The sequence below is a fragment of the Podarcis raffonei genome, chromosome 15, assembly GCF_027172205.1.
Source record: "Podarcis raffonei isolate rPodRaf1 chromosome 15, rPodRaf1.pri, whole genome shotgun sequence".
Taxonomy (NCBI): Eukaryota; Metazoa; Chordata; class Lepidosauria; order Squamata; family Lacertidae; genus Podarcis; species Podarcis raffonei.
The window spans coordinates 7,168,268-7,184,213 of NC_070616.1; the positions used below are offsets into that span (position 1 = coordinate 7,168,268).

A 15,946-nucleotide genomic window follows, 5' to 3' on the forward strand; every position below is an offset into this window, starting at 1 on the left:
CCGTTGCTCGGTCCCTGCTCCTGCCAACCTAGCAGTTCGAAAGCACGTCAAAGTGCAAGTAGATAAATAGGTACCGCTCCGGCGGGAAGGTAAACGGCGTTTCCGTGCGCTGCTCTGGTTTGCCAGAAGCGGCTTAGTCATGCTGGCCACATGACCCAGAAGCTGTATGCCGGCTCCCTCGGCCAATAAAGCGAGATGAGCGCTTCATCCCCAGAGTCGGCCACGACTGGACCTAATGGTCAGGGATCCCTTTACCTTTACTTTACCAGGTGTCCAAGGCCAGAGCAAAAAGATGTATCTTCATCAGATGATGAAAGCTGTGCAATGAAGGAGCCAGGGACACCTCCATGGGGAGAGAATTTCAGAGCTCAGGGGCTGCCACAGAGAGCACCTTATCATGATGCTCTCTCTGTGGCAAACTTGCCAACTCCCAAGAACAGCATTAAGTTCCAAGAGGACCTCCCCTGTGCCAGTCTTAACACCCAAGAAGGGTCTGTAAAGAAGGGGATGGTCTTTCAGATATTTCAGATGTTTGTTCACACACCATACATTTAAAGTACAAGACTTCAGCCAAAGAATCCTGGGTACTGTAGTTTACCTTCCACAGAGCTACAGTTCCTGGAACCCATTACAAACTTGTGGAAAACAGGGGTACAAGTTTTAACTAAGTAAATATTTCCAGGAAAGCAGGGAGAGCTGCCACTTAGTGGTAGAGCTCCTGTTTTGCATGCAGAAGGTCCCAGGGATGCCCAGTTTGAAAAGAACAGGTAAAAGGTGAGAGGAAAGACCTGGAGAGCTGCTGCCAGTCAGTGCAGACAATACTGAACTAAATGGTCCTGTGAAGTATATTGCAGCTTCCTATGTTCCTGGAATGCACCATAGCTAAGCAGCAGCGCATCTGCTTTGCACGCAGAAGGTTCAATTACTGGCCCCTCCAGATAGGGCTGGGAGACACCTTTGTCTGAAATCCTGGAGAGCTGCTGCCAGTCAGTATAGACAATACTGAGCCAGATGGACCATTGGTCTGACTCACTATAAGGCAGCAATCAGCGTGGTGACTATTCCAGGTCTCTCAGAGTGTTTAATTTCACTTTGGTTGGCAGAGCCCTCTTCTTTCAGACTGAAGTCTGAGGCAAACGAGGCCTGTAATGGCAAACCTTGCTGATCCACAGTACAATGCTATTTATTTTATTGTTTAAAGGAAGGGATATCGGGAGGATGGGTTAAAAGGACCACATTTAAGAGCCTTTCCATCCTCTCGGAATAAACTGGACACTGGCTGAACCATCTCAGTGGCCCCGTAATAAGAGGAAAAACAAAAGAGAGTCATCCGCTAACTCAACAGATGCTGGAGGGATGCGGAGGACACATCAAAGGCACCCACGCTGGTTCAAAGCCCCAACTTTAATTGTCAATTAAGCATGCATAACCGGGAGGAGTTGTGGGGGGCTGGGGGGGCTGGAAACAAAGCCAGGGTACCCCCCCCGACTCCATGCTGGCGTATTATTGTAAAGGCAAGCAGGGAAAACACTGAAAACAGCTGATTTTGCTGACAGTGTGCTGGTAGTGCATCTTGTAAGCAATCAGGCCCTGACAGAAGAGAGCAAGCTCCTCTCTCTGTCACACGGGTATTGTGTGGGACATTCCACCACTAGGGTCACGTCGTGGTCAGTGGGGAAGAGAGTGGAGCCGGTTTAGGCAGCTGCTTCAAAGCACATCCAGATTTGGCTTGTTGCATTTGCTACCCGGGACAGTCGGAGGAACACGGCTGCATACACACCATACGTCTCAACCATATTTAAAACACACATCCCTGTGAACTATAGTTTACCCCTCAAAGAGCTACTGCTCCCAGCACCCTTCAACTACAATTCCCATGATTATTTGTATTTTTGTTATACAGTGGTACCTTGGTTCTCAAACACCTTAGTACTCAAACAACTTGGAAACCAAACACTGCAAACCTGGAAATAAGTGTTCCGGTTTGCAAACATTTTTTTGGAAGCTGAATGTGCTCTGTTTTGAGTATTACGCTTCCGTTTTGAGTGTTACGCTGAGGTCTGTCTGTTTTTGCTATTTATTTTGCGTTTTTGGTTTTGTGGCTTTTTTGTTTTGTTTTTGTGACTGTGTGGAACCCGGTTCAGCTACTGATTGATTGATTGATTGTGTGACTGCAGTACATTGTTTATTGCTTTCATTTTATGGATCAATGGTCTCGTTAGGTAGTAAAATTCATGTTAAATTGCTGTTTTAGGAGTTGTTTTTAAAAGTCTGGGATGGATTAATCCATTTTGCATTACTTTCTATAGGAAAGTGCACCTTGGTTTTGGAACGCTTTGGTTTTGGAACAGACTTCCGGAACAGATTAAGTTTGAGAATCAAGGTACCACTGTATTTTCCAGCCCACCTTTCCTCCTAGCAGCTCAAAGGTGGGTAATTAATAACAAGAATAATCATAATTGTAAGCTTCCAATTGGGTTGGACTAGACGACTTCAAGCTCTGTAATTCTAAGGTTCAGGACCCGTCCCCCTTCAATCTTGGCGGCAAGGAGTGGTTTTGTGATTCCCCTCTAGCACATGCTGCAGTCAGTTAATGGGATCTATATAGTTTTGCCACAGCCTGATTATTACCAGCGTGTGGCAGCATGGAGGTGAGCTTCTACACTGGTGGCACCAGGGTTGTGGAACCGCCAGTGTTATACTGAATTCAGGTTGCTCCCAGACACCCTGTTTATTGAGTGTTTATTCTGATGATTTGTTTGCACTGAGTTTGTGAGGACATTGGAAGACAGTCACATTCATTTAAAGCACATGACTTCCCCCAAAGGATCCTGGGAACCGTAGCCTCCCAGAGTTAAAACTCCCAGCACCCTTAGCAAATGACAGATCCCAGGCTTCCTTTTTATGGTTTTATGTGCTTTGAATGCATTATGTGGATCATGCAACCGACATTTATTCAAAGATTGCTTTATAACATAAAGCCATTAATGCACTGTGTAAGATGAAATCCGACCCAGACCCCAAAATGTAACATTCTCACAACAATAGCATCGTTTTGACAAATTCTAAAATCCAAAGAAGAATATTTATGCAGATATATAATTGATATATTATAAATGACCGGGTCAACCATCAGGAAAAGCCTTCTTAAACAAAAACATTATTTAAGTATTTAGTGACAACTCATTCTGACTGGTGGGTGGAGGGATCAGACAACATTGCATGAAGCAGTCATTATCCCACACTTTCCAACTGGATGATCCCATAACTTTCCTTACCACATAAAATCCAGTGTGGTGTGGTCTTTTTGGGGAGGGCGGGGGCAAGTAGCTGTGCTGCGCAAGAGTACCAAATCAGCTTTTATCATACAACCCGAATTTGCTGGCATGTGATTCAATCCCAACCAGAAAACAGAAAATCTGGATGCACTCCAGCACAGTGGCTGTTCCTAAGTGTGATGCAAGATTTTGAGTGCTTCCATCATAAAAGATGACTCAAAAGGACCCATTTATCAGTTCCCTGTTTGTAACCAGCAATGCTGGATAGAAGTTCTGCAGCCTTCCATGCTGCAACTGAGTGGGATTACATTAGTTGTCTCCCTCCACCCATTCCTCTAGAAAGGGGGGTGGAGAGAGAGAGTGATAGAGATTGAGGATGCTGTATTGTTTAAGGAACCAGCAGCAGAGACCCAAAAGAAAAGAGCTAGTGACCCCACACTGACCCCAACACAACCCTAACGCTTGTCAGAAAGCTGATTTCTGTTGTTTGCCTCTTGAGCTCGCTGACTTTGGTGTGTAGATTACAGGTACAAGAACAATGGGGATTGTTCTGCCCAACAATGCTCCTTGCTCTACACCACTCAGTCACTTGAGATAGCCTCCCCCCCTCCCCCAATTAAGAGCCACTCTCTTCTAGCCTTGTCCCTTTCCAAACTCTCCCCATTTAAATGTGCCTGCTTCCCCATCTCTCGTCCCTCTCCATTATCCTGCTTTGCTTTTGTGACAACCCTCTGGTCCACCCAACAAGTTATAAAATGACCAAAGACTTGCCATAAACACAGATGGGGGAGAGCATGAGACAGGCAGTGAAAGTTCCCCTCTGGGTGTCCCCTTTTTTATTGTGCATCCATGATGATTTGTGCCCACGATGGCATCAGGAAGGTTTTAAAAAACTGTTGTTCCAAGGGACACTGCCTCTTGACAGTGGAGGCAGAGCATAGCCCCTGTGGCTAGCAGCCATTGGTGGCAGCCTTATCCTCCATCCTTTTGTCTAATCCTGTTTTAAAGGTAAAGGGACCCCTGACTCTTAGGTCCAGTCGTGGCTGACTCTGGGGTTGTGACGCTCATCTCACTTTATTGGCCGAGGGAGCCGGCGTACAGCTTCCGGGTCATGTGGCCAGCATGACTAAGCCGCTTCTGGTGAACGAGAGCAGCGCACAGAAACGCCGTTTACCTTTCCGCCGGAGCGGTACCTATTTATCTACTTGCACTTCGTGCTTTCAAACTGCTAGGTTGGCAGGAGCAGGGGGACCAAGCAACGGAAGCTCACCCCGTCGCAGGGATTCTGTAATAAACGAAAATCTGCCCTTATTCCCTTATGGGGGACACAAGAGCCCTTCTAGAGTCGTTTGTAGGTTCTCCATCGATCGGAGAAAAGAACGGAGGCCAATCAGAGAATATTGAGAAGCAAAGCAGCTCGTAAGCCTGATCTTTATTGAACTGTTGCAACAGGGTGCTCCCCTCACACGCAGGAAAGGAACGGGACCCAGAACCCAGGTGTGCCCGCCCTTATATAGACATTTTAAATTGCCCGCCCTAGAGTCCAAGACCACCCCCCAGAAACATCATACATACATCACAGAAGGGGTGTAGCTCAAGACCACCCCCCAGACACATCATGCCTACATCACAGAAATCTGAGTGCATTGTTTATCTCCTGTCGTTGTTTATCTCCTGTCTGGCAGGTTACCTGTTAATGCTTACTTGATTGGATACTCTGGGGAGCCTGGCCAGTATTTTGTAGTGACAAATACTTATTTCCTGAGCCAGGTCACAGGCTCACCCTATTCATACACAGATATACCCTTTTGTGAATGGAAAGACAATGGGGAGGCTTTTCCATTTTCCTTTGACCTTGCAGAGAAAACGTTTGGTCAGTTTGGGAGCCAAAATGGCTCCAGGACTGCTCTCCTGTGCTGCCTCAGACATGTGGCCCATACATTTATGTACGTGTTTGCCTATATATATATATATATATATATATATATATATAATATGACCTTAGTTTTTTATTTCAATTCGAACTGGCAACCTTCTGATCAGCAAGCCCTAGGCTCTGTGGTTTAACCCACAGTACCAACCGCATCCCTATCCTGTTTTAAAGCCATCCAAATTGGTGACTATCACTACATCTCTTTGGAGCAAATCCCAGAGTTTTAACTATGCACAGTGTGAATAAGTATTTCTTTTGTCTGTCCAGCATTTAACTTCATTGGATGGCGCAAAGTTCTGGTGTTTTGAGAGAAGGAAAGCTTTTCTCTATATTCACTTTTCTCATACCGTGAAAATTTTTATACACCTCTGTTACGCTGCCTCTGACTTGTCTCTTCTCTAAACTAAAAAAGCCCAAATGCTGCAACCTTTCTCCCCATAGGGGTTCCTCATCTTGGCTGCCCCTTTCTGAACCTTTTCCAAACTGTGCACAGTCTTACAAATGTGGGCATGCCATGGATCTGTCCAGCACTGTGTTCTCACAGTGGCCAGCAAACAGCAAACAAAACCCGAATGCAATAGCACTCTGCTCACCTGCAACTCCCAGCAACACAAGACCAGCATTTACGAGGTTTCGTAAATGCTGGTATAACAAACAGTTTCTATTACTGAGTTCCCTGTTGTCTGTTTTTGATTGTAAGCTTCTTGCAGGCAGTGGACTACTTCTGGTTATGTCACTTTGTTATGTCGTCAGTTACTCTGAAATGTACTATAAACAGCAAACACTGCAAGTGCTTATAACAGTGTTTGCTGGGGAAACACGTAATTCTCATAATTCTCTCTCCCCGCATTTCCTTACCTGACATTTTGCTTGGTGGGGAAGAGCTGGGTTGCGCATGATGGGGGGAATTGTGGGAGAGCAAAAGGTTCATGCTGTGAGGTTGGCCCGTGCTGTAAGCATCCATAGCCAGCTTCTGACGAAAAGCCTCCTCTTTCCTCCGGTTCGCAAACCAGTTGTAGACCCGGACTTCTGTCACCAAATTCGAACCCAGTCCATGTGCTTTAGAGGGGGACACGCCCCGCTGGTGGCATTCTGCCCTAGGAGGAGAAGAATAAAGAGAGCTCATTGGAAGAGCTTGCAATAAAAGCCTTCCGTAGGCAACCAGAGCTATCCTGGCACTGCTGGATCAGGCCAGTGGTCCACCTAGTTCAGCATCCTGTTCTCACAGTGGCCAACCAAATGCCTATGGGAAGCCCATAAGCAGGACCTGAGCACAACAGGATCCGTCCTTCCTGTGGCTTCCAGCAAACTGGCATTCAGAAGCATGCTGCCTTCAGCAGTGGAAGCACCTTAAAGACTTAATGAATTTATTATGGGATAGGCTTCTACGGATGACAGATTCCACTGGCGTTCAGAAAACCTTATGAGGACTTAATGGGGGTAACAGTGGTTGTCTAGATGCTGCTGATGTGTTACAAGTTGAGCTGATTTCTTATGAGCTCAGAACTAATATTATGAGGCACTTGTAACAGTTTAGTGTGGCAGCACCTGCACTTTGAAACTCCCTGCCTGTTGACATCAGGTAGTGCCTTTGCTGTACTCCTTCTGGCACCTGCTAAAAAACCGTTTTCGTTCAGGAAAACCTATAGAGACATGTAAAAGCTGAAATGTGCTTTGCTCTGTTTTTAGCTTAACTCTTGATTTTACTTATATTTAGGATTGCACACAAACACACATTTTCAACTTTAGTCTTTTATTGACTTTTTAAAAAAATAAATGGCTTAAAATTTTGATTTACAGTCAATTGGTATATAAATTTTGCCACATAAATAAACAAAAGTCCCATCATTCCTGAACACTGGCCACACTCAAGAGGGACTTATGGGAGCCGAAAACCCAAGGTGCAAGTCAAGCTTTGCACAGCAGGAGAGGGTACTTTGGTTCTATCAATTGCATCGCCTGGGCCATCTTCTCTACCCCTCAGAGCAATCTGAGCATCAACAGGAACACCAGCTGAACAAAGCAAAAATGATCCAAAGCAGTGCTGGTAGGTGCCCATTGGACAGGCAGAGGGGACCAATTCTAGTTTGGTCTCCATCATCCTCCCTGTTGAGTTATACAAGGGTGACACTGAGACTGCGGAGGAGGAAGATGACAGCCAGTCTCAGCCCCTGGCCTGATGATTAGTAAGGGGGCAGGCGAGTTGGGGGCTGGCTGAGGGCAGACTGGGATTGGTAGGGCAGTTCTCCCAAATAGACCAGCCTCCACTTCACAAAGGACTCTCAGGAATCCATACAGATCCATCAGCCTCCAAGGTGGGACGTTCTGATTGGTTTTCTGCAGAAGGAAATTAACATGCTTGTATAAAACATGGCCTTCCTTTTAAGCCATGTTATTACAGAAAAGAGAGACTCTAAATAAAATAAGTACTATAACAGGTTGGTGTTTTTAATTTGAGACAAATTTAAATTTGCCTGCCTGTTGAGATCAAGGAGGCATTGTCACAGGACTCTTTCTGGTGCCTGCTAAAAACTTACTTGTTTACACAAGTTTACCCGGAGGCTTAGAACAGGCATAGGCAAACTCCTGCCCTCCAGATGTTTTGGAACTACAATTCCCATCATCCCTAGCTAACAGAACCAGTGGTCAGGGATGATGGGAATTGTAGTCTCAAAACATCTGGAGTTTGCCTATGCCTGGCTTAGAAGGTTTAAGTTTCATTTGTTTTAGCAATTAAACTTTTTGTGTTTTGAAGTGTGGTTGTAAATTTTTCTTGATTTCCTTGTTTCATCTTTTTGCAAAACGCTTTTAGTTTTTTTGCACTCAAGCATTGTATAAATCTTATGAAATACTGTACATTAAATAAATATTTGTTTGCTTAAATCATCATATTTATCATCATCAATCTTTAAAAAGGCTACATGGGAACTTGTGCGGATGAAACGAAAGTACAAAAATGCATTCAAATTATTTCTGAAACTGCTCCAGGCATATAATAGTGATGTAAAGGTTGTTATTCACCACGAACCCTTTCCAGCACATCTTTTTAAAATGCATAAACACATCCCTATGAATGCTTCTGGGGCATTCTAGCCCCCCCCAAAGGGTGTGGGTATATAAACCTCTGCCTTTTGCATGGCTGAAATACAACCTACTGTAAAATGTAGGGATCGTATAATTGCTCTGCCCAGGTCTGCAGTAGAAACTGTTTGCACATCGCCAAATGTTGCCCTCAATGAAATATTGCCATTGGACTGGAAGAAGTTGCTCAACTCAGCACTAGGAGCTCAAGCTTTTTATTTACTCCATTTCAATATTGTATTTTTATAGCGTCATAATCTGCCCTGGGGCCATTTTTGTCAAGAGCAGCTTGGAAATCCCAATGAGAATAACCAGATTATATTTTGCTTTCAGCCGCCTACAAAACCAGGGGTCATTATACATCCCTTGTGGAGGCCCCGTTAACTACGAACCCCACAGTTTTGGATCCCCTTCAAACCTGTGCCAAAGTTTTGCAGTGAAAACCCCACATTTGGGCACAAGTTTGGAGGGGATCCCTAATTTGGGGGTCCGTCCTTAATAAGCCTCCTCAGGGACTGAATTTAACTTGGTGGAGGGCTGGGTCTCAAACTCCTGCAGGCCTTACCCAATCCCCGGGTAGTTTTTTCCTCTCCGTTGTTGACTTATTCTAGATGGTGAGAATACCAGGTTCTTTTTCCTTTGACACAGGACGTGCCAGACACTTCACACAATGGGGGTTAACGAAAACAATGCAGGCTTTGCCCTCTGCCAACAACTGATTAGAAGCAAGACAGGGGGGAAGACGCCTTTGTCTTTTGTGCGGGGGTTTAAGTTTTAGGCGTTTATTTTTTCCCCTTATTTCTGTTTACCTGTTGCACTCCTCAACCAGGGCCTCCCTTTCCTCCTTGTTGGGGTTCTTTTGCCGGTCATAGGCCTGGTACAAGATCTGCTGCGAAGCGGGGCCCCACTTGAACCGGTTCCGCCTCATCTTCTTGCTGGGCGTTTCAGCGCAGGGGTCGTCCAGCTGACCCACCCCCTGGCTTTGCTGGTTGAACTCTGGAAAGAGAAACAGCAGCTGATCTTGACTGCTTTTGTCTGTCATATTTCCCGAACCCTGGACTGTCTGGTTGAATTCTGAAAAGAGAAAGGAGCAGATTTTGATCGGGCCTATAGCCGCTGCCACTCAACAAGAAAACCTTCATTGCACAAGAGTTCACTTCACTTCATGGAAGCCAGCCAGTCTCATCAAGCTTCTCCTATATGCATAGCTGTCAACGTTTCCTTTTTTTTAGGGAAATTCCCTTATTCCGAATAGGATTCCTCACAAGAAAAGGGAAAAGTTGACAGCTATGCCTATATGATACAGTTTGCTAAGGCAAAATAGGCCCGCATCTGGGGCAAGGGTAGCCTTAACGTTAGGGTTGCCATATTTCAAACAGAGGAAAAATTGTTGGCCTGGCAACCTCTGAATGTTATTGGACTACAACTCCCATCAGCCCCAGCGGACAGGAATGATGGGAGCTGGAGTCCATCCACTCCTGGAGGGCACTGCCCTTGGCTATTCCCCTGACGTGCTTTTGAATTGCTATGTTAAGTGTGGGGAGAGCAGGCAACAACCCCTCTGGAGATCTTGTTTGGCCCAAGGGACTGCAATTGCTTCTCACTACAACAATTGCGATCCTCCATTTTGTACAGATTGTGTGATTAAGGAAACACGTCGAGCTTTTAAAAACCTCTTTCCAGTGAAGAAAGGCACATGACGGGCCCATTTCTTTGAACGTGCTACAGTGAGTTGGTGGGTTGGGAACCTGCTTTCAAGCAGAGAAGCCACAGATGGGAGCAATCTGTAGGAATATTTCTGTGGAGTTGCAGCCCCAATGTCTCCCTGTTTCAAAACAGGGAGGGCTTTAGTAAACGATGGAAGTGGTGAGCACACTAGTTTCTGACAAAAAAATGGGGAGAACAGTGCCTCTACATTTTACCTCATAGGTGCAAATGCTAGAAACATATTATTTTTTAAAATGAAAACTGGGAATCTGGGGGTTATGTTTCATCAGGTCAGGGACTGCCCCCTTACCCGCCCCATGTATATCCATGAACAGAAGGGAATGCTTAACCCTTCTTGGGATCCATCCCCCAAAGCTATTTTTATTCCACTCTAAGCTCACATTGAGATGATCCCAGCTAAAAGAAAAAGTAGCTTCCCCTTCCACCAGGTGTTTTTTCCCTTGAAAATTGCTCAGTGGCAGTCCACGTTCAAAGGCCCAGGCTCGACACCCCAAGACAAGCAATGCTGAAATGTTTAAACTTCAATCTAGCAAGAGACAAATAGCTCAAAAAGGCTCCAGTGTGCTTGTTGTTTATTTGTTCAATTATTGCATTTAGAGAATTCCCCGCCCTTTCGTTAAAAAAATCCCCCTGACAGCTGAATAATAATAATGATAAAAGGCATACAATAAATACCCATTGTTTGTAGGCAATAACTGTATTTTCTTAGCTATTAGCCATGGCAAAATTGTTTATGGGTAATAACTGTATTTTCTTAGCTATTAGCCATGACAAAATAGAAAGCAAAAAGCTAAACAAGCGAACGAGTTTAAAAATTTCAACACAAGAGACATAGAAGAGCAGAATACTGTAATAAAATCTGGCTGAGCCAATAAAAGCGACTTATTCAATATGCTAGGAAAATTTAAAAAGACATTAGATTTGGTGCCAAGCAAACCTCCCTGGGGAGGAAATTCTACATATGGGACCACCAGCTGTGCCGCCCCCCTTGTATGCAGAATGCCCTCTCTCAATCCAGAAGTAGCAGGAGACTCAAGGAAGTTAACTACCAAGCCAGGGCTTGTGTGTAAGAAGCAGGCAGCTGATCTCAACTTAAGCTCTTTAGGTCAGGGATGGGGAACATCTGTAGCCCTCCAGATGTTCATGGACTCCATCTTCCATAAGCTCATCCAACAGAGTCAGTGGTCAGGGCAAGCCCACACAGAAGGGGCAGCTGGGTACACTTGCCCCAGGCCTTGGAGGGCTATGCCACACTTATGTTGTCATGCCAAGAACACCCCATGGCTCCTTGCCACCCCAGGTCTCAGACAAGCCCTAGAAGGGGCCTAGCTTCAGGCTAGAATTCTGTGTACACTTAGATCCCATCTGCACTAGACTTTTAATGCAGTATCATACCAGTTTAAATTGCTGTGGAGCCCAAGTATGGGTCCTTATGTAGCCAAAATCCATGCAGAAGAAGCAGACTTGGAAGAACCCAAGGTTTGCACAAGTACAAAAGATTTGCAGCGGGAGATCTCAGTGAAAACTGAGAATCGTAAGTGAGCACAGAATACTGACTGACTGTGAGGGGCAGAAAAGCAGGAGATGGAAAGGATTGTCTGGTTTAGGGTATGCCTGGCTGCCTGCCTGTTGCCCTCAATAGGAGGAGAAGCCACAAACTAACCAAAAGCTACGACAAACTGCAGCTGCATTCACAACATAATGTGAAGTCATGGGTTTTGTTTTACCAGTTGGTTCAAGCGAACTGTGAGTTGTCTCACAGATGAGCAAACAAGCCAAGGTGTGTTTCACCAGAGCTTTTTGTTTTCCAGCTGCTCTTGACAAGCATGTCAGGTGACTGCCCCAGCAAGGCACGCTTATTCAAGGCTTGGGCTCAGATGTGTAACAAAACATGGTTATAAGCCATCAGCAAGCCATGGTGTTTGAGCAGAGGCTAAATGGGCCACTAGTCAAGGCCACCACAGGATCCTACACTGAAGATCGTATGAATCAGAGAGTTGCACTTGAATGACTTCCAAGGTCCTGTCCAACTCTGTATTGTTCTATGTCTCTAGAGAGGTTGGTCTTAGCCCCTTGGCCCACCAACACCCTAATCAAGTCGTGAGTTTGAACTGCCTGTAAGGTTGACATTTTCTCTCTCTGGGCTTGCTTACACCAGAGAAAAATGTGGATTTGCACCAGCCTGTTTCCCCATTAATTTAGGGACATCAATATGATGTACTCCCCATCCCAGATCTCTCCCTGCTTTAAATGTGAGCCTTTTTGATCTTTGGAAATTTTGAAACAGCCAGGATTCGAAAATCTTGCATTTAAAACGGAGGTGGGTCCAGGAAAACTCTGGAATGATGTTCACATTTTGGTCTTGTGTGGACAAACTCTCTTTCTCTTCCTAGCACCCGAGAAATTCAGAAGGTTAAGCTTTTCCTGCATGTTGAAAACCTGAGCTGCTATATTTCTGCCTTTTGTGTGGCTGTTTAAATGCTCAGAAATTTTGCCAAGATAAAAAGAAAAGAGGTGGGGGGGTTTTAGGGTGGGGCAAGAATCTTATACGTGTTGGCTAATTGAGAAGCTCTGATCTACCTCAGATCTATTCATCAAAAACAGTGATAATCATACTTTGCAATACCTCCTTGGTATCTTGTGCCCTGCTTAAACCTGGTGCCATAAAACAAAAGAAAGCAAAACAAAAGTCAACCAGTTTATCTTTGGATGTGTCAGAACGCAACCAGCTAATTGGATCACTCTGTCCGCATGACATTGTCCTCCCCAAGGCGATCGTGCTGCATTTTGACACAATAGCCTATTTAAATTTACTCAGATCTCTGTAGACAAGCCTGGAAGGTAATTCTAGCAGAGAAGAAAGCCTGGGTCGCTCTTCGGTGCCACAATGCCAAACAACAAAAACAAAATGAAACGTTTGTGTATGGGATTGGCGGGGCAGGGCGGGGGGGGAGGGGGAGCAGAGATGACAGAAACCCAACTTTCCAGATGGGAGGTGACAGAATATGTGGCACAATCCTATAAACAGCTACTCAAAACTAAGTCCCACTGAGCTCAACGGGGCTAATGCCCAGATAAGTGATAACAAGATTATCTTAGCCTCAGCTCCCTGATCAATAGGGTAGGTGAGGCTCTGTGATAGAGCACTCAGACGCTTTGTCCTTTGTCTGCAGATCACGGTGGAGCAGGATGAAGTGTGGTTCTCCAAATACTGTTGGACTAACACTCCCTTCACATTGGCCATGCTAGCTGGGGGATGATGGGAGTTGTAGCCTAATAACATGTGATGGGTGGCACAAGTCCCCCATCCCCTGAAATTGAAGGGTAGCCTAGGAAGCTGCCTTAATACTGAGTCAGACCAATGGTCTGTCTAGCTCAGGGGTCAGCATACTTTTTCAGCAGGGGGCGGGTCCACTGTTCCTCAGACCTATATTTTTTTTGGGGGGGGATGAACGAATTCCTATGCCCCACAAATAACCCAGAGATGCATTTTAAATAAAAGCACACATTCTACTCATGTAAAAACATGCTGATTCGCAGGCCGGATTTAGAAGGCGATTGGGCCGGATCCGGCCCCCGGGCCTTAGTTTGCCTACCCATGGTCTAGCTCACTATCATCCATGCCAAGGGTAGCCATCATGGTATAGCCCGGATGTTTTGGACTAACTACAACTCTCGTCGGCACAAGCCAGCATAGCCAATGGTCAGGGATGATGGGAGCCATAATCAATATTGGCTACCCCGGTCTACTTAGAATCGTAGAATTGTAGAGTTGGAAAGGAGACAGAGGGTCATCTTAATCCACACCCCTGCAATGTGGGAATCTCAAACACATGGTCCTTCCATTGGAAACCATACCAAACCTTGCTTAGCTTTGCAAATGTGCTAGAACATTTCCTAATCTTGCCTGGAGATGCTTCAGTTTGGGACCCTATGGCCCTCCAGATGTTGCTGGAATAAAAACCCCATAATTCCTGGTTACTGGCTACATTGGCTGGGGTTAACAGAAGAAGAGCCCTGCTGGATCAGGCCCATGTGGTCCAGCATCCTGTTCTCACAGTGGCCAACTAGATGCCCCGATGGGAAGCCCACAAGCAGGACCTGAGTGCAACAACACTATTCTCCTCACTTGCGGTTCCCAGCAACTGGCATTCAAAGGCACATTGCCTCAGGCAGTGGAGGTAGAGTGCAGCCAATGTACAACATCCTTCTGTGGTGATGGAACTGCAGCAGCTTAACTGCATGGCAAGTGCATGTCAACAGGTCGCCAGCTGGAACCCACTCTCTTGTCAAGTTACACAATGTGGATGCATGCACACAAACACACACAACAACATGAAAAAAATATGTACTTACGCCGGAGAATCTCCCTCTGCTTCCGGACGTACCACGTATAGAGAGCCGCCCGCTTCTGCGTTTTCATGGGCGTCCCCTTGTTGAGATGTTGCGAGAGATGGGACTGATTCAGTCCAGTGACATCCACCACCTCCCTCTGGGGGATGTTGTGTTGCTGCATGTAACCCTTGATCATCTTCGCCGCTCGCCAAGGGTCCTCGCTAAGAAAGGGGGAAATGACAGTTAACCAGCACTCTGTAGAAGGCACTAGAAGAAACAGTTCTAGGCATGTAAAATGTTTGGAGTGTTGAGAATCAAAAAGTAGGGTGGGGAGCTATGCTTTTTCCCTTGAGGGGAAAGCACATTTGGAGAGAAATTTGTTTAAAATTTACCTGATGACTCAATCCAGAGTGGTTCTAAAATATTTGCCACCTGAGGCTGAATAGCAAAACAGCATCCTTTCCACCGCCCCCAACAAAGGCACCCAGGCCAAAGAGCTGTTTGACAGTGGAACGGACTCCCTCAGGACGTTGTGGAATCTCCTTCCTTGGAGGTTTTTAAGCAGAGATTGGATGGCCATCTGTCATGGATGCTTTAGTTGAGATTCCTGCATTGCAGAGAGTTCCCCATTCCTCTCAGTAAAAATGCAACAACAACAACAAATAATTAAATAACTATTTGCTGCCCTTTCATGTCACCCAAAGCATCTGCCTAGGCAAGCCACTTCACAATGCCTAATGGCAGGGCCGGTCAGAAGCTGACTAGAAGCCATGATGCAATGATGCAGGACAGAATTAGCCATTCATAGATTCAGGTCTTTAAATAAGCCAAGAAACCCACTTGTACGTACGCAAACACATACACGAAGTTATTTGTGTTTTGACTTTTATAAAATGAATCATAGAGCTACTCTGGGAAATTCTAGATACACATTACTGGTTCTAACTGGAAATCACTCCAAGGCTGACTCAAGTGTGTGAAGAAGACGCAGAACACTCACAGCCTGAAATTTCACCTCAGATGTGATGGCCTCCCGTTTGCTCTGCTCTCAAGGGCTGGCCTCCATTGTGAGGTAAAACTTCATGCCCTCATTTTGAGGGAGAAATGTAGAAATTGACTCTACCTTCCTGATTTTTTTAAAAAAATCACCAGAGCATGTTGAGTTACTCATGGACCTAATTACAGGTCTCTAGGACATGTGGAAGTAGTCTAATAAAGTTGGCATCCCATAAGAGAGTGGCATTTTAATTTCACACATTATCCCACACTGGGCATTGCAAAATGCCCACTCACCACTATTACCAATATTAAGTCCAGAACAGGGGGCAGTAGCTGCCTGAGGGTGGCCAGATTCATCTTTGCCATTAATCCACATCTGAGCAGGACGTTGAAGTTTCAACAGGTGGACAAAGTGCTTCTTTGTGGGAAGGGGGGCATAAATAAGAGTATCCACAGTCTGCACTCAATGTGGAAATTAAATGTAAACTCCTCTGGCCTTCAGTGCCCTCACAAGTACCCCACACCAAAAAAATTATCCTGCCACATTATTCTTTTAAAATGTCTTTTAAAAGACCAATATGGCTATACATCT

At 45.4% G+C, this 15,946-nt stretch overlaps 1 protein-coding gene across 4 annotated transcripts in view; it reads right to left on the reverse strand.

The window, feature by feature from the left end:
* HNF1B (HNF1 homeobox B) overlaps window positions 1–15,946 on the reverse strand; it is a 59,960-nt gene that overhangs the window by 27,149 nt on the left and 16,865 nt on the right. For 3 of the 4 annotated variants that reach the window (XM_053367546.1, XM_053367545.1, XM_053367544.1), the window contains exons 2-4: window positions 14,377–14,576; window positions 9,102–9,366; window positions 6,070–6,308 (exon numbers count right to left, since the gene is read on the reverse strand). In XM_053367546.1, the coding sequence (XP_053223521.1) occupies window positions 6,070–6,308; window positions 9,102–9,366; window positions 14,377–14,576 (704 nt within the window). The remainder of the gene's footprint in view (window positions 1–6,069; window positions 6,309–9,101; window positions 9,367–14,376; window positions 14,577–15,946) is intronic. The other variant, XM_053367547.1, reaches the window with a different exon arrangement.